The sequence below is a fragment of the Dothidotthia symphoricarpi genome, assembly GCF_010015815.1.
Source record: "Dothidotthia symphoricarpi CBS 119687 unplaced genomic scaffold P153scaffold_23, whole genome shotgun sequence".
Lineage (NCBI taxonomy): Eukaryota > Fungi > Ascomycota > Dothideomycetes > Pleosporales > Dothidotthiaceae > Dothidotthia > Dothidotthia symphoricarpi.
The window spans coordinates 531,861-557,575 of NW_022985030.1; the positions used below are offsets into that span (position 1 = coordinate 531,861).

At 52.9% G+C, this 25,715-nt stretch overlaps 10 protein-coding genes across 10 annotated transcripts; 4 read left to right on the top strand and 6 right to left on the bottom strand.

The window, feature by feature from the left end:
* Window positions 1-785: 785 nt before the first annotated feature.
* Window positions 786-1,334, bottom strand: P153DRAFT_133400 (uncharacterized protein). Its single transcript, XM_033662057.1, has 3 exons — window positions 1,066-1,334; window positions 943-1,013; window positions 786-882 (listed from the first exon to the last, which is right to left on the bottom strand). Exons 1-3 carry the CDS (start codon window positions 1,236-1,238, stop codon window positions 860-862), a joined length of 267 nt encoding a protein of 88 aa, XP_033518907.1. The 5' UTR covers window positions 1,239-1,334; the 3' UTR covers window positions 786-859.
* A 59-nt stretch (window positions 1,335-1,393) lies between these two features.
* On the top strand, window positions 1,394-2,423 carry P153DRAFT_370921 (uncharacterized protein). The gene has a single exon (XM_033669139.1). The coding sequence runs from the start codon at window positions 1,591-1,593 to the stop codon at window positions 2,263-2,265; it is 675 nt and encodes a 224-aa protein (XP_033518908.1). The 5' UTR covers window positions 1,394-1,590; the 3' UTR covers window positions 2,266-2,423.
* Window positions 2,304-4,163, bottom strand: P153DRAFT_370922 (uncharacterized protein). The gene is made up of 4 exons (XM_033669140.1): window positions 3,860-4,163; window positions 3,356-3,809; window positions 2,906-3,300; window positions 2,304-2,851 (listed from the first exon to the last, which is right to left on the bottom strand). The coding sequence occupies exons 1-4, from the start codon at window positions 3,986-3,988 to the stop codon at window positions 2,429-2,431; spliced, it is 1,401 nt and encodes a 466-aa protein (XP_033518909.1). The 5' UTR covers window positions 3,989-4,163; the 3' UTR covers window positions 2,304-2,428.
* A 3,320-nt stretch (window positions 4,164-7,483) lies between these two features.
* Window positions 7,484-8,139, bottom strand: P153DRAFT_361220 (uncharacterized protein; the record flags this gene model as incomplete). The annotated part of the gene is made up of 4 exons (XM_033666973.1): window positions 7,484-7,522; window positions 7,563-7,938; window positions 7,970-8,022; window positions 8,086-8,139. 4 exons carry the CDS (start codon window positions 8,137-8,139, stop codon window positions 7,484-7,486), a joined length of 522 nt encoding a protein of 173 aa, XP_033518910.1.
* A 427-nt stretch (window positions 8,140-8,566) lies between these two features.
* On the top strand, window positions 8,567-9,956 carry P153DRAFT_411588 (uncharacterized protein). The gene is made up of 2 exons (XM_033672090.1): window positions 8,567-8,782; window positions 8,835-9,956. Exons 1-2 carry the CDS (start codon window positions 8,633-8,635, stop codon window positions 9,942-9,944), a joined length of 1,260 nt encoding a protein of 419 aa, XP_033518911.1. The 5' UTR covers window positions 8,567-8,632; the 3' UTR covers window positions 9,945-9,956.
* Window positions 9,957-10,278: 322 nt separating this feature from the next.
* On the bottom strand, window positions 10,279-11,703 carry P153DRAFT_302031 (alpha/beta-hydrolase; the record flags this gene model as incomplete). Its single annotated transcript, XM_033664426.1, has 2 exons — window positions 10,279-11,568; window positions 11,629-11,703. 2 exons carry the CDS (start codon window positions 11,701-11,703, stop codon window positions 10,279-10,281), a joined length of 1,365 nt encoding a protein of 454 aa, XP_033518912.1.
* A 1,424-nt stretch (window positions 11,704-13,127) lies between these two features.
* Window positions 13,128-16,394, top strand: P153DRAFT_401128 (uncharacterized protein). The gene is made up of 4 exons (XM_033671889.1): window positions 13,128-13,905; window positions 13,957-14,667; window positions 14,720-15,059; window positions 15,108-16,394. The coding sequence occupies exons 1-4, from the start codon at window positions 13,375-13,377 to the stop codon at window positions 16,139-16,141; spliced, it is 2,616 nt and encodes an 871-aa protein (XP_033518913.1). The 5' UTR covers window positions 13,128-13,374; the 3' UTR covers window positions 16,142-16,394.
* Window positions 16,395-17,546: 1,152 nt separating this feature from the next.
* Window positions 17,547-20,793, bottom strand: P153DRAFT_426525 (uncharacterized protein; the record flags this gene model as incomplete). Its single annotated transcript, XM_033672608.1, has 2 exons — window positions 17,993-20,793; window positions 17,547-17,936 (listed from the first exon to the last, which is right to left on the bottom strand). Exons 1-2 carry the CDS (start codon window positions 20,495-20,497, stop codon window positions 17,547-17,549), a joined length of 2,895 nt encoding a protein of 964 aa, XP_033518914.1. The 5' UTR covers window positions 20,498-20,793.
* Window positions 20,794-21,152: 359 nt separating this feature from the next.
* On the bottom strand, window positions 21,153-22,875 carry P153DRAFT_133532 (uncharacterized protein). Its single transcript, XM_033662058.1, has 3 exons — window positions 22,591-22,875; window positions 22,292-22,539; window positions 21,153-22,239 (listed from the first exon to the last, which is right to left on the bottom strand). The coding sequence occupies exons 1-3, from the start codon at window positions 22,640-22,642 to the stop codon at window positions 21,313-21,315; spliced, it is 1,227 nt and encodes a 408-aa protein (XP_033518915.1). The 5' UTR covers window positions 22,643-22,875; the 3' UTR covers window positions 21,153-21,312.
* An 857-nt stretch (window positions 22,876-23,732) lies between these two features.
* P153DRAFT_302359 (putative histone deacetylase) lies at window positions 23,733-25,302 on the top strand (the record flags this gene model as incomplete). Its single annotated transcript, XM_033664447.1, has 2 exons — window positions 23,733-24,121; window positions 24,168-25,302. 2 exons carry the CDS (start codon window positions 23,733-23,735, stop codon window positions 25,300-25,302), a joined length of 1,524 nt encoding a protein of 507 aa, XP_033518916.1.
* Window positions 25,303-25,715: the final 413 nt, after the last annotated feature.

Sequence of the window (25,715 nt, forward strand, 5' to 3'; positions counted from 1 at the left end):
GTAGGAAGTCAAAGAATAATATAGCGAAGAGCAAATGGCACCTTGAACATACACTTTCTAAATTCCATATTCCCGGCTCGTCGCCCCGGATTACCGCATTTGGGAGTCCGGGTAGTTTGCAAAGCTGGGTATGACATCGTGTTGCCTCGCCCCCGCAAACGGTCTAAACTCCAATTGGAGGACACTCGACTGAATGCGGGGATCGCGGCCGACTTCTGGTGGAGGGTCCAGCAGGTTGTCACCCTCTACGCAGAACGCTCCTCAGCTTGCAGATCCAATCGTATTTGCTCCTCAGAGCTAGTGCAACCAGCTCCCAAAGGTGGCACACTGCTACGACTTCTGCCAAATGTTAGAACTTCAATACCCAGTGCTTCTTATTGCCTCTTCATTTTGTTTCTGCAATCCGATACATTCTCGCCTCTTCGAATGCTGTTACTCAACTTTTATAATGTTTTGATGGTGTGTCCCATATTTCACACGCATGGTGTACCTCTTGTTCCATACCAACCGCTGACAGATGTGGTACTTCAGTCACACAAACAATCGGTACACTCTGCGATTGTGCGTAGACGGTGGCACGGGCAACTCGTTGTGTTGCTTCGACACAAACGAGCACTCGATGAAACAAACGAGCCTACAGCGACTCGCTCATCATACACGACGATGGTCCCGATGATGAATAGTACGGATATGACAGTAAGAACCTCCTGAATCTAGTCTGCAGTAATCGAAGTCCATTCGTCGGGCGTCGAATTGCTAATTCGAGAGGTAGAGAAAAGCTTTGCCATCCGGATGATGTGCAAGCGCGAATAACTGTTCAAGGTCCCTAGCAGAATGGTGACCAGGGATTTGATTGCGTTCAGTTATCTTGAATGGGGATTTCTGACCAGCCGTAATAAGCTCATGTCTAACCTGTGATGATGTAAATATGCATGGGCTCACCTGCTTCTCGATCAAAAATCAGATTAGGGACTATGTTCGAGGCTGCGAAATACAAAACCTTGCGCATTAAGCTGAAGTTGAATGTTATCCTCAACACATTTATGACATAATCGGTTGACTCACGGTAGCCTAGGGGCATGCGTGGAAAGACTGATAGAAGACAAAGAGGTAGGATGACGATTGATTAGAAGCCCTTTTCTCGTTACCTGGATACGATACGAACAAGAAAATAATAAATGGTGAAAGAGAAATTGGAGACAAGGGGAACTCGGAGTACGCAAGTTGCTGGAGTTCATTCCGTGAGGCTTGTCCTCTTTTGGGCAGTGTTTCCGCCGTCGGCAGCTATCTATCGAGTACGATTGACATGCACGCCGTTCACGTGCCAATGGAACGTCAACAACAATTATAAATGTTATTATCGGTCAATCCTTTTTCTCACAAAAGGCAAACCACGTTGAACCGACGTTGTTGTGTCACTCCATCCATTTCGAGACGCAACTCCTTATCCGACCCCGACCCCACATCATCTCGTCCAACCCCACACCGTCTCCTTATCCGAGCTCCACATCGCAACAACTACGGATATTATTCCGACGATAAGACCTCCTCAGCCTGCAACGTAAAGCCGCGTGCCTCCCACAAGATAAAATGGCGATAGAAGTCCACTCCTACCGGTTACCGTCCACTCCGTTGATCCCCAACTCCCCTTACCCGCTGCTCCACTACCCCTCCCTCCTCCTCTCCCTCGTCTCGTCCCCCACTTTCACTTCCAACGCAATCTTCGACCTATTTGCCTCTAATGGTTGGCAATCGCAATGGATCGCGCGCTACGGACCAGACATCCAGTCACACTATCACTCCACAACTCACGAATGTATGGCTGTGATCTCCGGACACGGCGCAACAATACGCTTCGGCGTCTCAGATCACGGTTCCGATGGATTTCCCCGACGTGAAGATGGAGGCATAGAAATCCAAGCAAAGTTGGGCGATGTGTTTATCATCCCAGCAGGAGTGAGTCACAAGACCTTCGCGCCGAGGCCAGAGACGACAGAGTTGGTGTTCCATCAGCCGAAAGATGTTGCGGATGTCAGTCCGCAGGGCGAGGAGAAGAGAAAGGAGTTTTTCGCAAAGGTGCCAGTGCAGGGTGAGTTCATGATGATGGGGGCTTACCCGTATGGTGGTAGGTGGGATTTCGCTGTGGGTGGGGAGCACGAGGGCAAAGAAGAGGAGGTGTGGGGTGTCGATGTACCCGGGAAAGACCCCATTCTAGGGAAAAGTGAGGAGGGGTTGCGCGGGCTGTGGACGAGAGGTAAGAAGTAACACGACATTCGGCTGTGGGGAGAGGTTGGCGAGAAATGTACAAGTCAAACATAATTTCGTTACAGGGAAACAATCCAACTAATGGTTCATATATACAAGTTCGTCAAACTCATCAGCTTTGAAAAGCGCCATATCAAATGCAATCGACACTCTCCCAACGCGACTATGTCGAGTTCGAATTGTCCGCGCACGTCCATGCCTTCGATCCGCCACTTACACTGTAGCTGGCTATGATCTCCACGAGCGACCCATAGGTGCCGGCAATCATCAAAAAGGTTCCAGACGCAATGACGAACACACACCAAACTACCATGGCGATCCACTTTGGCGACTTGGTCGCTTTGCCCGCCGACCAGTTGTCATACAGCCACATGCAACCCATAGGCTGGAAGCACATGAGCGTACCGAACAGGGCACCGACGAGAGACACCAGACCGCCGAAAACAGGCACTGCGCTGGCGATGACGTATGCGGCTAGTGAAACGCCGGCGGTGTAGCTGAACCAAACTATCCAGTGGGTTGGGGTGTTGTGGTTGAGATGACGCGAGCCACGGAGTGTGCGGATGAAGAAGTACTTGGCGTTGATCTGGACAAAAGCGTGAGTTATGGTTACCGTGTATTATGCTTGGGAACAACTTACGTGTGTGACCAACATAGTGCTAGCAATCAAACCCGGGAGCGCAAGACCGTAGCACACCTTCTTCATCATGGCTCCTGCGGAACCCAGGGCGGGAGATGCAACGTACGAGCCGCAGTAGTAGTACACGACGATACCGACGACGCCGTAGAAGCAAGTTGAAATGCTCTGCTGGATCATGACTGCGCGTGTGTACATGCGAGGATCACGCATCTCGGACACGATGTTGAAGAACGCTGGGGTACCGGCATACGCAAACACAAGAGAAGTCAAGGCCGCAGCTGCCTCAGCAAATGTCGGGTTACCAAAGAGTTTGAAGTCAGATTTCCAGGGTCCATCGGTCAAGGGGGCCGCTGGTGGTCGGTCTTGAAGGCCTACTGCGATGGTGACGGTGAGGACTGTCCATCGTTAGTGATACCGACAGACGAGAGGATATGCTGGTAGAAGACATACTGGCTGAGAGGATACCAACCAGACCAATCCACGCCACCCACGTAATCTTGCCCAATGTTGGGATACTCGAAAGTGCAAACCCGATAATGGCGGCGACGGCGACGAAGACCGCAGTACATGTCCCATGTTCAGAGAGCGAGTTCAACGCGATCGAAATACCGAGCATTCCAGACCCAGCAACACAAACCCACCATAATGCGAACGCTCCGCCGAGAATCTCTCGTCCAACACGGCCAAACAGCATGCTGCCCACATCCTCGATACCGTAGACCTCAGGATGCCGTAATTTGAAGACGCCAACCACGTAGTTGGACCAGCAAGTGATGATACCGATGATGAACAAGCACAAGATCCCGGGAATCAGACCGAGGACGTCGAAGACAGCAGGGATAGAGAGCACACCCAGTCCGATCTGCGTCTTCAACATCAAGGCAACAGTGCCTTTCCATCCAACCTACAACTGTCAGCTCGAAAACTCCCACTACTGGCGACGGTGTAACATACAGCGCGATAATCCGGGCCACCCTCAACCACCTCACCGAACACGGCATCTTCGGCCACATGTTGCGACTCGGCGTCTACGTGCCCTGGGGCGTAGCCCTTCTTGATTTCAGAGGATGGAGGAGAAGACATGGCGATTGTTGGAGATGTACACACAAGAACGAAGGTGTTGGTTACGAGTCTTTAAGAGACGAGCCAGACGCCCTCTTTTGTCACAAAAATCCCAACGAGGATCGGCCCGACGAAGACGTAATTTCGCGCACCTAACTCATAGGTCTGGTGTGCCTACTGTGGGGCGTTCCCCAGACACCGAAATTGAGCCATGGATACCATTCTCCCAAGAGTACGGTCGCGCAAGATGCTGTAGTCATTGAGCGCTGGTGATTGGTCGAGAGCGGTTGGGTGCGCCGGCAGTGACAGGTCCAAATTACTGTGACCAACGAAATGGACATGGAAAATAACGCTTCCGCAGTCCCGCAGGCAGATTCCACTGCCTCTGTACCCCAGACTTCTGCTAATATTACCCCACGAAAGAGTGGTTAGGTTAGTGTCGGCACAAAAGGGACATCTGTAGTCTCTCCTATGTCGCTCTGCAGCATGTATTACCTCCAAAAGGCCCGTAGCAAAGCGCCCTACACAAGTAAAATTCCCTAGGCCAAGAGAAAAAAACGCCTTCTGCGATCCGCAATCGGCTTTTGCAAGCGTACGGTCTGGCCTATGGGCGCAGCATCGGCGAATTTCGCAGCCAGGATGTGCAGAATATGCAATCCGCAAAACCCTTCAACTTCTCCCTTATCACCATCAAGCAACTGATAACATGTAACTGCTTTAGCAAACCTCGCCAAACCCCACAGATACCGAAACTGCGCACCACGCACCCTGTTTCGCATGCACAACGCACGGTACGGTTGAGCCTCACGGCTTATCAATTATGGACTACGTTGTATCGCGCTAGCAAGGAGGTAGAAGCTTAGGGGAACTTTTTCACTGGCTTGAGTTTCGCTCGACGCCAGGATCAAGCGGATTACTTAGCTTGCTTAGGCCTAGCACCCGTGTTGAGGCTCCTAGGTCCCGCTTTTTGTAGCGTCATGCGCAGATCGGCGTGCGGGTAGCTGCGGCAGCGATTAGATCGAAACCTCGTCGTCGCAATATTTGTGTTTTTGCGCGAGATAGGTAGATTGGTCCTGAGTCGAGAGATGCGTCGGGGTGTCAGCGAGGAGGCGTGTATGCGTGCGTTGATGGCCGTTCACTGCTCGGCATGAGGCGGGTCGGTAGTTCATAGACGCGCCTGACGCAGCTTGATTGTAAGCATGGCGTGTGCAGACCTCCTACAATGAAACTGTATATTCATTAAACCCCACGCCTGTATCTCTGTAAAAGTCACAACGTTGATAAGAAGGAGGTATGCAGTAGTCCGTGTATGCTTGACTTCAATCGTGAGGTCCCCTGGGACCTGAACGACGATCTTGAGATGCTGCAGCTGGAAGTAGCCATTGAAGAGTGGCGCCTTGCGATGCAGGCCCCCTCTCGACCAATCGAAATACCAGGAACCAGGATGCAGCGAAATCATGCAACAGCTTGACAACTACAACTAAGTTTAGTGTAGGAATCTTGTGCCTGAACTTGTAGCTGTATACGCCTTGCATGTACCTTAACAAATTGCAATTGTGTAGTTTTGCGGCTCGTAGGAGCCACAAAGAATGTAACTTACTTCCCGCTTTTGCAGTTGACCGAGAGGCCCTACCCTATACCCACGTCGCTTTCCGAGGCAGATTGAGAATCTCGGTGCCGCCTTCTTCTAGGTAGAGGTCTCATGCTTTTGCCATTCTTGTCTTTAGTTATAAATCATTCTCTCTGTAGCCGGCAAGTTTCTCGTAGTATGATGGATTGCGCTTGTCGTCGGCAGGCAGAACGTCGCCAGTGGCCGCCATAACGTCCGGCGAGTAAAGTCAGAATTGTTCAGTGAGACACGCTGCTGCGTACCTACGATAGAGCGTGTCTAGGCTGAGAAGCCGCTGTAGCCGCGCGCGTGTGATATACAAAGTACGGCTTGCGGGCACCTGTTTTAGCAAGTGCGGCGTCGCGGATAGAAAGCAGCGAGCGAGAAGAGTGATGTTGGTGGTATTTTGTGATGGACAGAGGTTGGCGGGAGTAGGGCGATGTGAGAGTGACGCGCAGTGAAGGTGAGGCGGGGGATAGTTGATGAACGGGCCGGAACGTGGAAAGTAGCTTGGTCAAAGAATGATTTTGAAAATGGATTTTTCAACTACGTTTGCTACCGTTTCAAGATTGAATAACATATCTGTTTCATTTTCCACAACGGGTGCTCGAATACGCAGAGTGCAACTCAGTCCTATAATATCTAGCTTGCCAGCAGCCCAGTGGACAAACACTGCTTTTTCTTCTTTAAACCCAAGGTCGACCAAAGTTTCCCTGAGCTCTAAGGGATTTGAGCGAGTACCTGTCTTGTTGAGCGCGGCGTCTACTCTATCTTGCACAGCTTTTTGTGACAGGCCGTTCAGAGCGCCCTTTGCTATCATTGCACAGGCTATTTCTGCTGTGTCTTCGCATTCAGGATACCAAAACTTTCCCTCATAACAAACGTCTGCGTGTCTGGAGTTGATAATTCCAAACTGAGTATGGAATCCTCCAAAAGGTTCGCAGAGGGTCCGACCCTCAACATCTCCAATCCAGATGTTCTTGGGACCGACTGAATGTAGAAGGCGAAGAGCATCTTTCGCCCATTGGCGTCCAGAGCGTTCTTTTGGAAGGGTGAATTGTACCTTCTTTGAGAACGTTACGCCCACAAGACATTGAGAACTGAATCCGCCGAACTGGCTCTCGGTCAACTGTAAAAGCAGGAAGTTACATCCTTTGTGGCTCCTACAAGCTACAAAACTACACAACTAAAATTTATTTAAGTGCACACAAGGCGTATACTACACAAAATTCAGGCACAAGAGCTATATACTAAACTTAGTTGTAGTTGTCAAGCTATTGCATGATTTCGCCGCCACTACGCCAACCACATGTGTTCTGCTTAGTTAGCTCAACGTGTCTGATGAGATATAGGGTTGTAATATAACAGTGTCTGAAACCATAAGCAGCGGAAAGCCACTAAATAGAGTTCGGATGCTGATTCCTATTTCGCCTGATCGGTCCCACGGACGGCAGGTTGTGGTAGCAGCACCAGTTAGAGCCCTGCTCCATTCGTGAACATTTGCCCGGGCACGCGAGCCTGCAATGTGAATGGACAAGGGTAACAAGGTTGATGTTCTATCCTCGAATTCAATGAGTGCAAAGTGTTCTGGATATGGTGTGTTTGTTCTCTGGAAGTCGTTGTCGGAGGTCAGACCATACGCCTGATTGAATCGTATAGGCAAACATTTGACAACCTATTAGGTGTAAGCTGATGTTAAGAAACACTGCTTCTGCATATATATAGAAGGCTTACACTTTGATAACATGCTAGAATCTTGCGGGCTACAAATGCAGCTCCTTGCTTCTGGGCATGTATAATGTTTCTTACTTCAAACTTTGAAGTCTGGTCCTTCGAGGCGGCCTTGGATTAGTTGCTTATCCCTAGTGGCTGCTGCAAAAGTCCTTACAAACACCGCGATATCTCAATTACTGGGGCGGGTTCCTGAAGAACAGCTTTTGTTTCGTCTACCTCATAGTCAGTGCTAGCAAGCCAGTGAGGAAATACCTTGTGGATGTCGATCTGCATCGTCCTCTCTGGTATGTCGATTGGCTTTGATGCGTGTTGTGACAGTAGGGTCTCTCCGATTGTTTTGTACATGTTCTCGATGATGGCTGGGAAGGTTGTGAATCTAGACGTCCAAGCAGAATGCCGGTACCCTATGAACGGGTTGTCGTCCTTCCAGGTAGCAAGACACCCCCATTTGATAGGGCTGTGCAGAGTAGACTTCCTCATCCGGAGATATCTTATCAACTCTTTTGGTATACCAGTGTCGTGTTTATCGCTGTAGCGTCCTACAATGTCGTCTTCCTCGCTGTAATATTCCTCGCTATTATCTTCCTCGCTGTCGTCCTCCTCGCCATAGTCTCCTTCGACTACATTACTACAAGAACTTACAAAAAGGATCAACTTACTTGGGACATAAGAGTGGCAAGTATGTGACGAGTATTTTCACAACAGCCAAACCCTACGAAATTGAGTTTATCATGGAAAGGAGAATAAGATAGATTCAAAAACGGTTGACAAGTACATATCGATGTGTCTTGAAGTGTATCAGACATAAAAGCATCAAGCAATTCTTCATTTCTAAGAACTCCCTTGTACCAGTCTCTCTGAAGGCTCGATTATTATCGATCCTATTTGTGTGTTTTCTTGCCCAGTAGTTAGAACACAAATTACTCCTTCTCAACAATCTAGGAAGGAATTCAGTCCCAATCCACTGGATAATTTGATTTTAGTTCTAAGTGATACTCCCAATCACATTCAAGTCATGGTGCCAACACGAACCAAACTCAGATAAGAATTATCCTATTGTTCCAGCGGTCCGTTTCACTCTTAGAGTCATGAAGTTATTTCACAAGCGTATCTGTATCGTCACTAAACCACATAGCAGCGTAAGTGAAAGCATATGAATAATTCAACATTACCGTATCATTTCACCTGCTACCGCGCAAAGTGAAAGTGAAACAAAGACCCAAAACCACAAATGTCGCTCGATAGTCTCTACTCAACTCTTCTCACGCTTTTCCTGCCACGTAGAACCAACCGAGTAGAGTTCAATCACCCTCACGCCCACAATGAGCATCCCCAAGCTTCCGATAGAGCCCCTCTGGGTCGAGCACATTCTTGTACCGTTTCTCCGCTACGCATTCAGCTCCACACTACCCTACGACGCAGATCTCACGCCGCAAGTCCAACGGGCCATTGCTTTCTGCCTCGTCAAGCCTGTGTGTAGTATTCCTCCGACGTTCAATTTGCTCAGAGTTAACACGACGATAGGACTACCCAACCGATGGCGACGACCTGCTCTTCGAGCGCGTTTTCATGGCCATCCTGCATCGCTACAAAGATCTCGCACCGGACCTCATTCTCGTCACGGCCAACCTAGAGCCGCTCGCCAAGTTCCTTATCCGGCGAGCACAGCTGAAAGGTCCGTTCAAGCTATTGGAGAGAAGCCATGTAGCGAGTGACGCATGGGTTGAGTACGAAGAGAAGCGGATAGCATGCCTAGTGGAGCAAGACCGGAGTGGAGAAGAAGGCACGCATATGGCTCAGACCGACTCAAACGGGTTTGCTAACCCAGTTCACGGTTCCCTTCTATCGGCACGTCCAGCTGTCGAACCTCCGAAAGCAGCACCCACTGAGGCTGTTATCGACCCCCGTCTGCTTCACGCACAGCCCGGTCAGTACATTGCTCCGGGACTCTCGGCTACTATCGCACCTGCCGATGATGAATACTATCGACGCCAGAATCGGTTGCTGGAAGGAGTTCACGCTCGAAATGCTGCTACTTCGTCGTGGGTTCGGCAACTGCAGGCCGCGGCAACCCCAGTGTTAACGGATTTACCGCAGAATCATGTCTCTGGGGTGTACGCAAATCACGGCTCGCCATATCAACAGCAGCACACACCCTCATATGCTAAAACCCTCGAACAGCATCTCACTTCGTATCCACATCAGACCGGATATCGCCCCATAGCGCCAGCAGTGAAGCACCAAAATCCTGTCCAACACAGTCTTCCAGCCCAAGCACCAAAGCCCTCTTCCACGAACCCACTCAACACCCCAACCTACCATCTCCGCCCGCCTCGAGACTACCCACTCCAACCCCTCTCCTTCCCCACCTCACTAACCACGCCCTCACCCCAACGCGCTGACCTCTACTCACCGCCCGTCCGTGTCTCTTCACCGTCAAGCTTCGAGAACGGTACGGGGAGTGCGCATGGAAACACGTATCCTTCGTTTCCGGTGGCGGGCTCTGAGCAGGCGCCGCGCGGGTTTGGCGTGCATCCTGGGTTTTCTAATATCGTGAGCTCGTTTCCGGTGGTGCGGTATGGTAATATGGGGCGGTATGGAGGGGCTGATGAGTTTCGGTCTGGGTCTGGGTAGTGTGGTGGTGTGTGTTGTGAATGTTAGGTAGACTTGGTGGGGATGCAAGATGGTGGGAGGGAAAGTGAGGTGTAACCTATAAGCGTGGCTGGAGAATGTTTTGCTTGGAAAGTAACTCGGCTGGCAATCACAGTGCCTCAAATAGGTCGTAGGAATAGGTTGTGAGTAGGGTTGCTTCCCGTCAGAAGATACAGGCATGAAACGCTCACATACACAAAATCAATATATTTCAATTGCATAAAGTCATAAAGTGTGTTTGAGCTCATAAGAGAATGTGTGGTCGTTACACACAAGATTTACATATTCAACGCCTGATATACACCTCACAAAAGCACTACGCAGCGTAGGACCTCAACGCCGGCTCTGCAGTCCTTTTATCAGGGTACGCTAACAGCAACACAAGAGCAATGGGAATCAGACCGCTCGTCGAAATAACATCATCAACGACAAGTCCCGGCGCTGCATACGTACTGCAAACGCTCGCCTTGTTGATCCTGCTCAGGCTTCCAGGCCCGTCGTGCGTCAACGCATCCACAATCAGCGCGTACGTGAGCGGGTTGAACAGCACACCAGCATGTTCATAGAAAGTTCCCGCTGGAGCCCCGGAGCAGACACTCTGCACCTCGACATTCGTCACGCCGACTTTACGTGCGTCGTTCATGTAGGCGGATGCGCCGGTGCCTGATTGCGGCTCTACGACCTCGTCGAAGAAGGAGGAGTAGAATGATGTTGTGGGAACGTATGCTGAGTCGCCGCCGTTGGAGCGGAGCGAAGCAACGTATCGCGACGTGGCTTGTTGTTGGATGACGGAGGGCGGGCAGGGAGAAGAGGTGCTGAGACAAAGGGCGTTGGCGAAGACAGTGCCTTTGAAATCCGCGCTCACCGGGAGGAAGTCCGTGACTACCTTGCGAGTGGAGGGCCAGTACTTCAATGCCCATTGTGTGTCAAGACCGCCTTGGCTCCAGGTAATGACAGAGATTTTTTTGCTGTTCTTTGACACTGCCGATATGTAGTTTATGGCGTAGGCGATGTACTCGGCGTTGGTTTGAGCATCAGCGAGCATGCCGCCAGGGATATTGAGCCAGACCGGGTCAGCATATGAAGCGCCAGTCAACAATCTCCGCAGATTGTTGCCGAAGTTGATACCGCCGTATGATCCAGTACCGGGGACGAATATGGTGGGTGGCTTTTTTCCGTATGTGAAACTTGAGGGAATAAACAACGCCTGGCGTAGCGCACTTTCAGTTAACGAATATGGTGCATCGGCACTGTCCTTCTTCGGAAAGATCTTGGTCGATGGAGCGGGGTTGTTGTTCGTAATACTGTTTTCCCCTACTGGCAAAGCGCCTGTCAGGGCGGTGTTCAGCGTGCCCGCCAAAGGTGGTCCAAGACCAACAGCGACTTGTATCGCGACCGCATTGGGAAAATCTGTGCGCCCCGTTGGGTTCGCCCAAATCGATGACTGCAGAGCTGAACACTGTGATATAGCAGTTGGTCGTGCAGATGGCGTGATCTGAACGAGCAGGGAGTTTACAGCAGTGGGGTTCCGTACAGCTATAGCACTGTTTATGCCCTTCAGAAGGCTGCTCACTCGACCGGTTAGAAGGGCGCCAAGTAGTTGACGCTCTTCCAAAGGTGCGGCATTTTCGAGTAAAGGGGCGGCTGTGACTTCCGGGGGCTGCACCGCGGTGGGGGCAGGCGCGGCAAGTGAAAGCGGGAGAAGGCTCAGGAGAGCGAGAGAGGGGATGACGGAACGCATGCTGGCGGAGGAACGGATTGACAAACGGTGCACCGAGAGGAGGATGCTGAGATACTTAACTTGTTGCGAGTCATCTTGTTTATACCTACTCCACAACAATAACTTTTGCCCAGGTTGAGATTTAGTGGAGATGATAGTGTTAAAGTTAGCACATTGATCTGCATGCGTACCATGGATCTGGTTTAGGTTTCGCTACCAGGTTGATGTTAGCGTTAGAACCGTCAGCTAAAAAGCGGTTAGTCAATCGATGAGATGGGAGGCCGTCAGCTGTAAAGCGGTTAGTTAGTTGGTAACATGTAATCGGCGTGCGTCACTCCCATCGTCGGAATTGCGATTACCGGACCTAAAGCCAACGTCGGCGAATTCTTTGCGCGCTCTAGCGAGGGATGTCAACCGTGGGTTGACATAATTCCTGCAAACTTCCCATAGTGCGCAGATGTTTCAGCTTCCAGAGGATGGTAGGTTTGCCGGGAGGTGCTCTCGTGGAAACGAGGACGGCACGTCGCAACAGAACGACAATTCTGGAGACAATGCAGAGACTGTCAGAGCCTATGTGCTCCGATGCGCATGCGCACTAAAGACCTGGCAAAACAAGCAGCCTAGTGAAGGAAATTCAGGATGACGAGTAGGGGGTCTACGTTATCATGATCCGGGGATTTAGAAAGACGCCTCTCGGGAACTAGTGGTGATTTTCGGAACTATAATGAACGTGCAGGTACAAATGGCGATACAACACCTGCCTCCGATTTTTCTGATTTGGCGCCATCAGCTTCAGAATCGTCATAAGTACGACAAGATAAAAAGGCTTTCTGCTAACTCACCACCAACGTCAAGCCCACGATGAATATACTTATGACGTCACATCAGACGATAGGGCCTGGGCCTCTAAAGCGTCGTCGATTTCTTCCAATGCTGAGCTATTGTCTGGGGTACTCCGTGGTCAAATGGAGAGCGCTCTCTTGTTAATAATGCGCTGTAATGTTTATAGAAAGCCATTGACTATTCTTTATCTCAGCCACAAATAGCTTTGCTGTCTCATCAGGGCTGTGTTATACGTAGTAAAAGTCGAACGGAGGTGGCGCCTGTAAGCGCCACTGAAGCGCAGTGACTGACATCACTTCTTCGCGCTTAACGAGTTTTGAGGTTTGGGACAGGCCGTTTACTTGGGCGCATCAGCGGTGAAGATGTGGTCGAATAGCGCTGGAGAGTGGCAGCCGATATACATAGCGAAGTGACCAAAAAGTATTCGAACGCTAAGCTCTATTCGAAGACATGTGAGCGGATGGGTTGCTCGTTGAAGAACAAAAAGAAAGTAAGCGGCAGGCTCAAAGAGGGTTGTTTTCTGAAGTAAGATGATGACTAACTGTGCGGGGAGCGGAATTAACTGCGGAGTTTACAGACTAGGCAGACACATCTGCCTGCCTTATGACCCTGTCGTGCATCACATCCAGTCACATTTATCGTCTTTTGTCTTGGTCTTGGTCTTGGTTTTTGAGACGAACACAGACATGCGCTGAATTTGATGCGTCGTTGTTCTTCCACGGCGCATCGAAGCTGGTTCAGCGCGAGATCGATCAGGGCCTAGCCTGTCCCGCCCTGACGTTAGAGTCAGTGATATCTCGAGAAGCTACCTCCTCCTGCTGAGGAGAGAGTGAAGCCACAACAGGCGCCATGGCCGACGACACGCCACATCACACGAACTCGCCTGACCACGCGCAGCAACCGGACCGCCCCACGAACGGCCCCTCCCCCGCATCTGGTCCCACACCGAACCTACGATCATGCGTCACTTGTCGCCGAAGAAAAGTCAAGTGCGATAAGAAGCTCCCCTGCTCAAATTGCGTGCGCGGTAGAATTGAGTGTGTCTTTCCTGGCCCTGGTCGCGCGCCGAGAAGGAGCCGAAAACCGCAAGACAGCGAACTCCTCGAGAGACTCAGGCGCTTAGAGGGTGTGGTATCGAGCTTGAATGCCCAAGTCGAGGGACACGAACAAGAAGCTGCCGAGCAGGGCAGGCATACACCACAGAGCAGCACACGCGAGCAGCAGAGTGCTTATCACGAACATGGCAGTACACATGGCAGCCCGAACACGGAGGTCGATGCGAGCGTAGATGCACTAGCAACTCGCTTTGATAGGTTGGTGGTCGAGAAGGGCAGAAGTCGGTACATTGCGAACGGCTTATGGACGAGTCTGAATAACGAGGTGCGACTCCGTCCCACCCTGCCACACAACCACGCAAACTGACATTCCCAGGTGGAAGACCTCAAGGCGATTCTGGTTGAGCCATCCGATGACGAAGACGACGCCAACACCCCAGACGCATCCCACCACTCGTCGCAACACCAAGGTTTCATCTTTGGCTACAGCTCTACAAATGTCGATTTGAGTTTGCTGCGTCCTCCACCCGACCAAGCATGTCAGTTCTGGGAGATATACAAAGAGAGAGTCGAGCCGTTGCTCAGGGTGTTGCACGTCCCCACCTTCGAGCGTACTTTACACGATGCTGTATTGCATCCTAACAAGATCAGTAAAGCTCTGGAAACCCTCTTGTTTGTGGTGTACTATGGTGCCATTACAAGCTCGACTGATGTAGAATGCATGGACAAATGGGGAAAAGATCGAAAGACCCTTCTCAACCAATATCGCTTCGGACTCGAGCAGGCGCTGGCCAGGGCGAATTTTTTGTATTGTAATGAACTGGTTGTTCTACAGGCCTATGTCATCTTCCTGGCGCTACTTCGAGGAAACGACGACCCCCGGTTGCTTTGGACCTTGGTCGGCCTGGCTACACGCATTGCGCAAACCCTCGGTATCCATAGAGACGGCACCCAGTTCCAGCTCCCGCCTTTTGAGGTCGAAATGCGCAGACGGCTATGGTGGCAGATCTGCTCTCTTGATGGGCGGTCAACTGAAGATCATGGCATTAGTTCCATGTTCTTTGAAATGAAGTTTGACGCCAAGATGGTAACTTCTACTACTACCTATCGACGGGCAGTGCTAATACTCTGACTTGCAGCCTCTTAATATCAACGACTCCGACCTTGATCCGGATATGGTTGACTTCCCTGAAGAACGGCAAGGCTTCACAGACATGTCGTTGTGTCTATTGCGCTATGATGCCTTTGTGCTGGTGCGTCGCATACTGTCCATGTCGAGTGAGACCGGCAAAGCTGCGGATGTCGCTCTTGCAGATAAGGAAAAGTACATCAATGACTGCCTCCAAAAGATGGAGATCAAGTATTTTAAAGACTCTGATATGTCTGACCCTATATGCTGGGTAACTGCTACGTTGATGCGTCTGGTATTTAGTAAACTTTGGTTAATGGGTTTTCATCCACCTCTGCGAAAAGATGATGGTAAGATCTTTGCTTTATTCTACTGATTCCAGGCTGATATTACCGTAGGTTCATCCCACTCCCAAGAAACGAAGGACAAGCTCTTCATAACCTCTCTGGAGGTGATGGAGTGCTCTATACTCTTAGAATCCGAATCGAAAACCATGAAATGGAGCTGGCACTTTAACACCTGGATCCAATGGCATGCTATCGCGTTCCTGCTGTCTGAGTTGTCCATCCGAACCAGGGGTGCAGCTGTAGAAAGAGCGTGGCGCGCCCTCGAAGCAACCGCTCATCAATGGTGGTGTTCGCCAAATGACTGCTCGTCGACCCGCAAGCAAGGACTGGTGTGGAAACCCATAAAGAGACTGATGATGAAAGCCCGGGCAGCGAGAGAGAGGGAGCTCGCACTCGAACGGGCAAGCCAGGAACTGAAAAACGGCCCGCTCTTGTTCCAACACGTATCCAGCGAGGGCTCGACGTACGCACTTCCAACTTCGACAGAGCAACCCAGCCCAGAAAATCTGGATAGCCTGCTCAAACCGCTGGCACCTAGGCTGGGTGAAAACTCGGCTGCAACACCCCTGAGCTGGTCGGCTCATATCCTGACTACGGGTGCACCTGAACAGATCAACATGACCAACGACGCAAACACGAACAATATCAACCATCACCCAACCTTCCCCGATGTACTCAACTTCAACCTCGACAGTATAGGCGTCAACCCCATGGACGACATGACACTCGACGGCACATGCATAACCAATCCGATGAACCGCTACCCGCCTCTCGCCCCAGCAATGTCCCACAACACATACCCCGCAAACATGAACGGCATGAACGACGCGAATCTGCCGAACAACATGAACAACAGTATGAACGGCATGAACGGCATGACCTTCCCACCCGCCATGAACACCGCCTTCCCCATATACGGCAGCAACGTCTTCCCCGCCATGGACGACACGTCCCCCACCATGAACGAGCTCGACTCGCCGATCATGGAGGACGAGAGTATGGGCTGGACGGCTTGGGATGATATGCTGAATCAGCTGGGGATTGAGGGGCAGGGCGGGAGTGGCGGGCTTGTGTCGTGGATATAGTGTGGGTTGGTGATGGGTGGGATGGGATGTGACTCGACTCAATCTTATGCTTGGCGATGGATAGATGGTGGATTTTTTATACCCTTGTAGCGGCGTGTAGTGGAGTAGAAGTAGAAGTAGAAGTATGGAGATGTGGAGATGTGGAGATGGAGATGTATAACATGTACGACCAATATCCCCCTCTTGTATACTGGAATACAGTACAATACGATAGAACAGACCTCATCTCCACAAAGCTCGCAATAAACACCACGAATACTGAATCACTATCTGCCTACTCTCTTGCATTCTCCCCCTTGGCCTTTGTATCGAAGCAGCCGTGTCGAAAGTCGGAAGCGCTGGTACATCTCATCCTGAGTTCAGCGTATCACATCGTGTTGTTTTGTATTGTATTGTGTCGTGTAGTATCGTGTACGCCTATACCTATACCCCCAACACACTCCGCGTGCAAATCAACATTTTGTCTACTATTTTAAGACTGGAAAACAAGATTCATGCAATAGAACAGCCCAATCCGTAAGAAAACCTTGAAGTCTGATCCCGCCAAGACTTGTCACGATGGTGCTTTCCGCCTCTCCTCTTCTCCTCTGCTCTGCTTTACGTCTACGCAGTCTGTCTCTTGTCCTGTCCTAGCCAATCCCATCCTCAGCGTATCCCAACACACCCTACCATTCACAGCCACCAGTCACACTCACCCAAGCTCTCTATCAAATATCAATATACATCTCCCCTCTCCGCTTCTCTTCCTGTCTGACTACTGTACATGGTATAAATTCGAAATTATAGATTATGAAGAAAGCGCAGATGCCGAGATATTTCGCTGAATGGTCGGATCTTGGGTGTCTGTACTGTACAGTGTAGTGTAGTGTAGTGTAGTATGTATAGAAGAATGTGATGAACGGGGTGAGAGAGTTGGTTGACTAGTTAGTCAGCCAGGAAAAGTAAGAAACAAGCGTTAGGTAGATGGATTTATTCATGGTTGTGGAAAGGCGAGTTTCCGTGTAGAAAGGCTGGGGTGTAAAGCCTTAGATAAAAGGTGGACATGATGTACTAGCGCGAAGAAGGCCAATGAAATCGAAGGATGGATATCTCTATTTCCTTGTTTGGTGTTGTACTGCATTGCATTGCATTGTGTGTGATTTGTGGTGTGTATGTATATATATATACTATCCGACTGCACCACGTCGACATCGACGTATCTATCTTATATGCATGGCATGCCAGGTCCACCCAACCCAGCCCAATCCAACTCAATTCCCGGGGTAAAAACGACGTGATGTAACATGATATGATGTGGTATGGTATATGCAGCATAGCATAGCATGGCGTGGCGTGACGTCGTGTTCCCCCCAAGCCCATCATTTCCATCCCACCCGTTCCATCCAGCGAGCGTATTATCCCCCCCCTAAAACTCCACGCCCCCATCCCCCCCCTCAGTAAGTTCCCCCCTCTCCACCCTCTCCACCCTCTCAAAAAGTTCCTTCAACGCCCTGCCGGCCCTAAACGCCAGTGACGGAATCCCCTCCTTCCCCCCCCTAACATCAACAGCCAATAAATCCTCTCTACAATCCTCCAACACCTCGACAACAGGGAGTGCATGTTTCGCCAACGCAGGGTCATCCATCTGCGCGACGACATCGTACGTGCGGGACGCTGTGTGTTCAACCGCGGCGGCGATGTCGCGGATGTGAGTCATGATTTGGGCTTCGGGGGCGGTGGTGGGGTTGTTGCGGATTAGGGTTACGAGGGGTTGGATGGATTGGACTAGGAGGGTTGTTTGGTGGTCTAGGTATGTCTTTGGTTTTTGTTAGTTTAGAAATTCAAGGGGTTTTTTTTTTAACGGGGACGTACCTTGAATTCCGCCATGCCGTCGGACATGTTTGCGCTTTGGCGGTCGTAGCCGCTGTAGGGCGAGCTGTATGCGCTGTAGCGCGTGGAGTCGCTGCTTCCGCCTTTGCTGCTGCGGTTGTGGCTGATTGTTGCTGCGGCGGTGCTGGGCTCGTTGTTGTTGTTATTACTGCTAAGCTGCGCGGGCGGAGGCGCGTTGTGTGTCGAGAGCGCAGCGGGTTTCAGCGGCATGGGCAGATCGTCATGTGCTGCATCACCCTCCAGTTCATCCGCGGGCGTAGGCCGGACCTTAACGAGTTTGACCAGCTCGACGACCGCCGTGGAAAGATGGCTCGCTGCGGCGTCGAGCAAACTGACTGGAGACAGACCAGTAGAAGAAGCGTGATTCTTAGTCGCGGTGATGAGATTGTTGGCTGTAGCGCTGACGCGAGATTTGAGCCTTGCCTGCTGTTTCTCCGGACTAGCCATAATGTCTCCGTGGATGCTGCTAGCAGGCGACTGTATCTGCGACATGGGCGTGGTGTCAATGTCGCCGATGACGGTCCGCACGCACTGCACCACGTTGCGCATGCTCTCGAGCGTGCGTTCGGGGTCTACCCTCCGCGCGGCTTGTAGCAGTTCGTCGATGCTAAGCTGGAATTTCGTCACGTGCACGTCCTTGACCAGCCCATCTGGTGTGCTGAGCGCAGGGTCGCGCGCGTAGTTTGCGATATTCGGGGACGCGAGCGACGACAAGCCGATAGACGACGCCTTGAGGGTTCGAAGTTGCGTCTTTGCGCGTGCATAGCGCGATTTCCATTCCTTGACATCGGCCTCCAGAGACGACACCTCAGTCGCCAACCGTTCCTCCTTCTGTGATGCTGCGTCGCTGCGTGCGGATAGTTCCCTCATCTCCTGCAGGAACATGGATGCGTCTCTCCGGACTTCTTCTGTGACTTGCTGTTGCTCGCTCAGCTCGCGCTCGAGATCCTCACATCGCTGCCTCCACTCATCATCCCCACCATCGTACGCTTGCTGGGGAGGGTTCGACTCGAGGTCCGCGATTTGCATGCGCAGGCTCTGTTCTACTTCTTCATTCTCATTGCGCAAGCTCTTCTCGACCTCCTCGTTCTCGCTGCGCAGTTTCTCAATCTCCGAGCGCAGTGACGTGTTGAGGTTCTCGGCCTTCTCGACCTTGTCTTCCAGCAAATTACGCAGATCATCCCATTCAGATCGCTCGGCAGCAGAGTTGTCGTCGCGCATCTTGTCAGCATCGGTGAGTCGTTGCAGTTGGGCGTCTTTGTTCTGCAGTGCTTCCTCCAGCGTATCGACCTTGGTCTGCAACTCCGACACCTGGGTCTGTAAGTCCACGACCATCTTGTCCTGCGCCATGCTCATGCTCTTGGCGCTCTTGTTGGTTTGTCGTCTCGCAGCCGCGCCTTCCAGATTGAATGCGTCGTCGTCGTCGCCTGCACTGTCGTCGTCGTCCTCAACCATCATGCCCTTGTTTGGAATGATGGTGTTGGACTGGAAGGTTCGGGGCAGCGGGCGGCCAAGCTCGTTGTTGCCCGACACGGACCTGGGCGGGCCCTGTGGTCTGCCTTGTGGAGGCGGCCCCGAGTAGCCTTGCGGGGGCGGACCCGAGTATCCTTGTGGGGGTGGGCCATAGCCCGACAGCTGAGAGGCCTGCGACGGCCGACGACTGCCCATGTCTGGGTATCCCCCTGGCGGCGGGCGGCCATTCATGCTGTTGGGGGTCCCGTTGCGGCTGGGCGGCCCCCTGTTGCTGATGCGGCTGGCGATGCTGGCGGCGGGGCTGGCAGCGCGGGGCGGCAGGTCACCGCCCGTGAAGCGCGGATAGCGGCGCTCGAGCTCGTAGAAGACGTCGGTGGCGAGCTGGCGGAAGCGCTCGAGCGGCAGGGTGGACAGCTTCTGGCGGGCCTGGTTGCGCTTGGGGTGGAAGTTGTTCTTGGGCAGCAGGAACTTTGGGGTGTCGTTGCCGGGGGCGCCTGGCCCGCCGCGCTTGCGGTCCTGCTCGCGGCGGATCGACTCGTCGTAGACGTCGGTGCTGAGCTCCTGGAACTGCACGCCCGACAGGCGCGTGAGCTTGTCCTTGGCGCGGCTCGGGCGCGGGTTGCCCTTTTCGTCGTTCAGGTAGGGGCCCAGGTAGGCCTTGAGCACGCGGAAGTGCTCCAGCATCGTCTCCTCCAGCATGGCCAGCTTGCGGCTGTTGTTGCCGTTGTTGTTGTTGTTGGTCAGCGTCGCATCGCTCATGCTCGCGGCGTACAGGCCCGTGCCGTCGCTGGAGCGCCCCACAGAGCTCGGCGGGGACGGGTTGCCGTTGGGCTGCGGGCGCATTCCGCCTCCGTTCAGCATGCCGCCATCGGGGGTGGTGCTGCCGCCGTACTGGCTCGGGGGCAGGCCCGGCGAGTAGGGGCTCTCGCCGGCGAGGTTCTGGTAGCGCGTGATGGGCGACCATTCCTGGCCGTCTGTCGAGACGGGCGACAGGGTGCCGGTGCGCGTGTTCATGCTTGGCGTCGTCGTGGTGAAGGAGGAGGTGGTGGTGGTGCTCGTGTTGAGACTCGGTGTGGAGAAGCGCGCTGGGTGCTCGGCCCTGCTAGGTGGAGTCGCGCGGTGTGTCGAGGGCAGCTTCTTCGCCGGGAAGAGCGGGCGTGGGCGTGGGCAGCACCGTCAGCGTCTAGCTAAAGAGCCCGCAGTGCAGCAGCAGTCGATGTCGGAGTCTATGGCGGAGTCTGAGAGCAGCCTCTTACAGCAGCCGTCGGTGCAGGCCGGGCGCAGGCCTTTTGATGGCGAGGGATGATGCTGCCGCCAACGTCCGTGGCCCGCCCCTTTCACAGTCCACGCCGTTCTTGGCTGGACGTTGGATCGAGGCCCGCGCTAACTTCCGCCGGTCGACGCATGGGCGAATGACACGGCGCCCTGTCACGGTATGCGCCAGACGCCATGTGGACCGCTCACTGTCAAATGTGCCATGACGGCTCTTTGTTGGACGCCTGCTGCTGATGCATGGCTTCGGTTGTGTCTTGGAGGATCATTCTCTTCCGCTAGACGTCTACTTCCATCACTGCCGGCACGCATCGAGCCTCTGATCATGTCCACATTTAATACGGCACTGCGGAGATCCTTGCATCCCTGCAGGTACGCGCGGGCGGTGGGGACAGCCTCATTTTGCGAACCACAGGAAAAGCATGCACTTGACATGAGGGCATACGGCATCGTGACATTTCCTTTCCTTTTCCCCGCCGCCACAACCCACAAAGTCCAACGTGCCAGAAAAAGCACACCCCCCATACGCGTCAAGATTCATTACCTAGAGTACCATGCTATCGCACCCGCTTGATCTTGTGCGCGGGCTGCTTGCTGCACGCCGGACACAGCCAGTCGCCCACAGGCTCCTCCTTGATCCCCACGCACTCCCAGTGAAACCACTGATACTGGCAGTTGTCGTTGTCGCACGCCACCATGTCACCGAAGCTGACGCGTTGGCAGAAGCAGTATTTTGTGTCGTCCGACTCCTCTTCGTCTGCATCTGCACCCCCAACGCCTGACATGTCTTCGTCCTCGGTCCCTGCCTCGCTTGCCACGCTCTCGTCGTCGGCTGTCGTTGAAGGCGACGCTCGAGACCCGCCCTTGCGCCGCTTCTTGTTGATGCCAGATTTTGCTGTAAGAGCAGCTTTGCGCAATGGTTGCTGTGGCTTTGCCTTCTTCACTGTCAGCGCATTCTTCTGCGGCCGGGGCCCCACGCTACCAGCTCGTGAGCCAGGAGCAGACGGCTTGGGCGTCCCTGGTCCTGTTGAGCCTTGTCTGCCCAGGTTCGATGTTGCTGAAGGAAGTGGTCCGAGGCTGCCAGCTGGCCGACGCCTCTTGCTGTCACTCCCGTCTGAAAGTTCTCGCTCCGACCTGGCGTTTGCTTGTATCGCGCTCTGCGCATTCGTAAGTCGTTGCTGGTTGAGGAGCGCCTGGGTCTGCATGTTCTGCAAATTGGGGTTCAACCTGGAGTTGAGGTTGATGTTTGTTGCATTAGTGATTCGTGCCAGGGCAGCGGCATGGGCGAGATTCGGAGCGCCGCCGCCGTGATTGCCAGATACTGGGTTCAACGGCGTGCTCGCACCTGTCGACATCGACGATGCAGGCACCATGTTCCCCGGCGAGTCCCTCAGCAGCGACGGCATTTGGGGGTCTGTGGGAATCGACCCATCGGTCTGCAAGTCTCGCAGCTTGATATCCAGTCGCTTGACATGTCGATCCAACTGCAACACGCGTGAGTAAGAACATAAATACAACCAATATCAATACACATACAAGCGCAGCAGCTTTCTCCACCAGCCCAATCTTCTCTTCCTGCAACAACTGTGCGCGCTCAAAGTTCTGACTAATCACCTTGGAATACGGCTCCTCCTTGGGGTTCTGCACCAGACTGCCATTCAGCTTGATGAACTTTTGCAGGCTGTTGTCGCGCTGCTGTATCGCGAGGCGCAAGTCTTGGATCTGCTGGTCCTTGGCCTGCACCTCCTCGTACAAATGGGTGATTTCTGCCGGTAAGTTTGCGACTGCGGGTCGTTAGTTCCAGTAAGCTTTCGTGGGCATGTAGGAGGCACTACCATCATGGATGAACTGCTCCAAAACCGCTGCTGCGTCTTCTGCCACGGCCATGATGACTGCTGTCACTTCTTACTCGCTTCGTTGAGAAGACGATGATAATCTTGGTCTGGATTTCAATGCGTGTTGTCGATTCAGCGACGTATATGTCCGGTGGCGCGAAGATTGACTAGCAAACTAGTGTAGGGTAGGAAACCGATGCAGGGTCGACACAGCTGTGAAAGGATGTCCGGTGGTCACAGCTATCAGCGCCAACGCGTCGCTCCCACAACTTCGATGGAAACCGCCAGACGTTTGATGATTGCGACCGTGAAAGCGCGGTGTAGAAGGTGGAAACCACACTGCTCCCAGCCCACGATTATGCTTTGCCGCTGCCCAACTCCTTACGTGATCTACTCTTGCATCCAACTCTTTCAACACATCAACTTCCTGCTCTCTAGTATAATATTCCGCAGACCAAGTGAGGTGTGACATAAGACAGCCCTACCAACGAATAGCCCCCGGACTAGCCCCTCACGTGATGTTAAAAGCCTACCAATCACTCGCGTCGCGCGACGATCCCGACTTCGACAACGCGAGCGCATCCGACGAAGAGGAAGACGAAGACGACGATTCAAGTAGCAGCGAACACGCCAGTTCGGATGCAGAGTGCTCGCCGAGGAAACAGGCAGAAAATCAGTGGTGGGAGGCGCGCCGTCCGCGGACGCGAAACATTGCCAGAGTCGATTATCGCGAAAAGCGCATCCATGATATACCCACTCAACCGCTTTCCAAGGTACGTACACACTGGGTGATCACATGACTGGGGTGGTGGGGAGGTGTTTGCGTGTCGCGACTGTTGGTCGGCTATTGGATATTTACTTTGTCCGTTTGGAGAACACGGATGTTCATTGTTACTAACGACTGCTAGAAGAAGTCTGCTGTAGTTCGCAAGCCAGGCTCGGAATTGAGTCGTGCAAGAGCTGAGCATCGGGAGAGTCGTCGCGTTGCAAGGCGTGTTATTCAATCTTCTAGTCCGTCCAGTCCACTCCAGGACGACATCAAGAGGTGGAATTCCAGAGGGCCACCACCACCACCGCTCTCCAGCCCGGCCAGTTTCACTCAGATAGCGCGATTAGACCCCGTGCAGCGAAAACCTGCTGCCATGCGAGGACACAGCTACCTCTCCTCCAATGGACCTGGCAACAACATCGTCGAGGAGTATCTTTCGCCTAACGATGCTTATGTCGAGGATTTCTCAACCTTCAAGGCTCTTACGGATGTAGAAAAACAGGAGGTGATTGCAAAGGAGGCTGAAGAGTATGGGTTAGAGAAGCCGCGAGGATGGAATACTTCTTTCCATTACAATCCACATGTCGAGTATCACCACTTCGGCAGCTCGCATCCGATGAAGCCGTGGCGGTTGACGTTGACGAAGCAGTTGGTTCTGTCCTATGGACTGGAGTACACAATGGATTTGTACGAGCCGCGGCCTGCAAATTTCGACGAGCTTGCTATATTCCACGATCGTGAATATCTGTCGTACCTCAGCAAGTAAGCTACCCACATCTCGAGCCTCAATCGTGCTGATATCAAACAGAATCACGCCTCAGAACGCACAGCCCGAGGACTCCCAGTACATAGCCTTCGGCTTCGGCGGTGAATCCAACGACTGCCCCGTCTTCGACGGGCTATGGAACTACGTCTCCCTCTACAGCGGCGCCTCGATGAGCGCCGCATGGAACCTCCTCAACAACCAATCCGACATAGCGATAAACTGGTCCGGGGGCCTACACCACGCAAAAAAGAACCTCGCATCAGGCTTCTGCTACGTCAACGACATAGTAATCGCGATCCAGCTCCTCCTCACGCAGCACCAACGCGTCCTCTACATCGACATCGACGTGCACCACGGCGACGGCGTCGAGCAAGCCTTCGAATCAACAGACCGCGTCTTCACACTATCCTACCACAAATTCGGCATCGACAAACACGGCTACCCCTTCTTCCCCGGCACCGGCAACGTCGACGAAATGGGCCCCCGCGACTCGGCAAACCGCGGCAAAGGCCACAGCCTCAACATCCCCATCGACGACGGCATCGACGACGACCAGTACAAATGGCTCTTCCAATCCGTCACCGACGCCGTCATCCAGAAATACAACCCGCAAGCCATCGTCCTGCAATCAGGTGCCGATTCCCTCGGCGGCGACCGCCTAGGGCGTTTTAATTTGAACATCAAAGCCCACGGCTTCTGCATCGAGACCGTCAAGCGCTACAACCGGCCCCTCCTCCTCATCGGCGGCGGCGGCTACACACCCCGCAACGTAGCCCGCACCTGGTGCCACGAAACAGCCGTCTGCGTCGGCGCAGCACTGCACAACGACCTGCCCGCCCACATCCCCTACATCCAAGCCTTCCAGGGCGAGGAGAACGGCGGCGGCATTCTATACCCCGATCTGCATAATACGAAGCGGCATGATAATCTCAATTCCATGCCCAAGCTTCAGAGGCTTGTTGAGCATGCTATGGAGAATTTGAGGTATATGGAGGGTGCGCCGAGTGTGGTTGTTGATACGAAGGGTGTGGGCGAGGAGGAGATTATGCGCGTTAGGGAGATGGTGGAGAAGGAGTTGGAGGATGAGGCGGAGGATCGGTATAGGCTTAGTGTGGAGAATAATCGGAGGAGGAGGGAGAGGAATGTGGGGGGGAGGGGGGAGAGGGGGTTAAGGTAGGGGGGTGGGTGTGCAGGACTTGTAAAGGTGGTTGTTGTGCGAGCTTGCTGGTGTTGTTGGATGGATATCTTAGCTGGCAATGCGGGGGTTTTGCTCTGCATGGCGCATCTGCGGTGTCGCGGTTCGTGCTTAGAATGGTTCGGCTGCTATATACCAAACCCTCTCCGCCGGATAACCCACAAGCATCCTTACAATGAATGTCATGCACCGTCCTCACCTCGCCCATCCAAGTCAATCCACAATATTGACTGTTTGTCAGTAAAGAAAAGAGACGAGATTAGGATACACTACGTAGCTTATGTCAATTACAGAACCGAGTAATTAGGTGTATACAGAAAGATCTCATCGCGATTTAGAGGATCACGTCCGTAGATGAATGTGTGAGTATACATGGTGCGATACCGCGAAAGTTA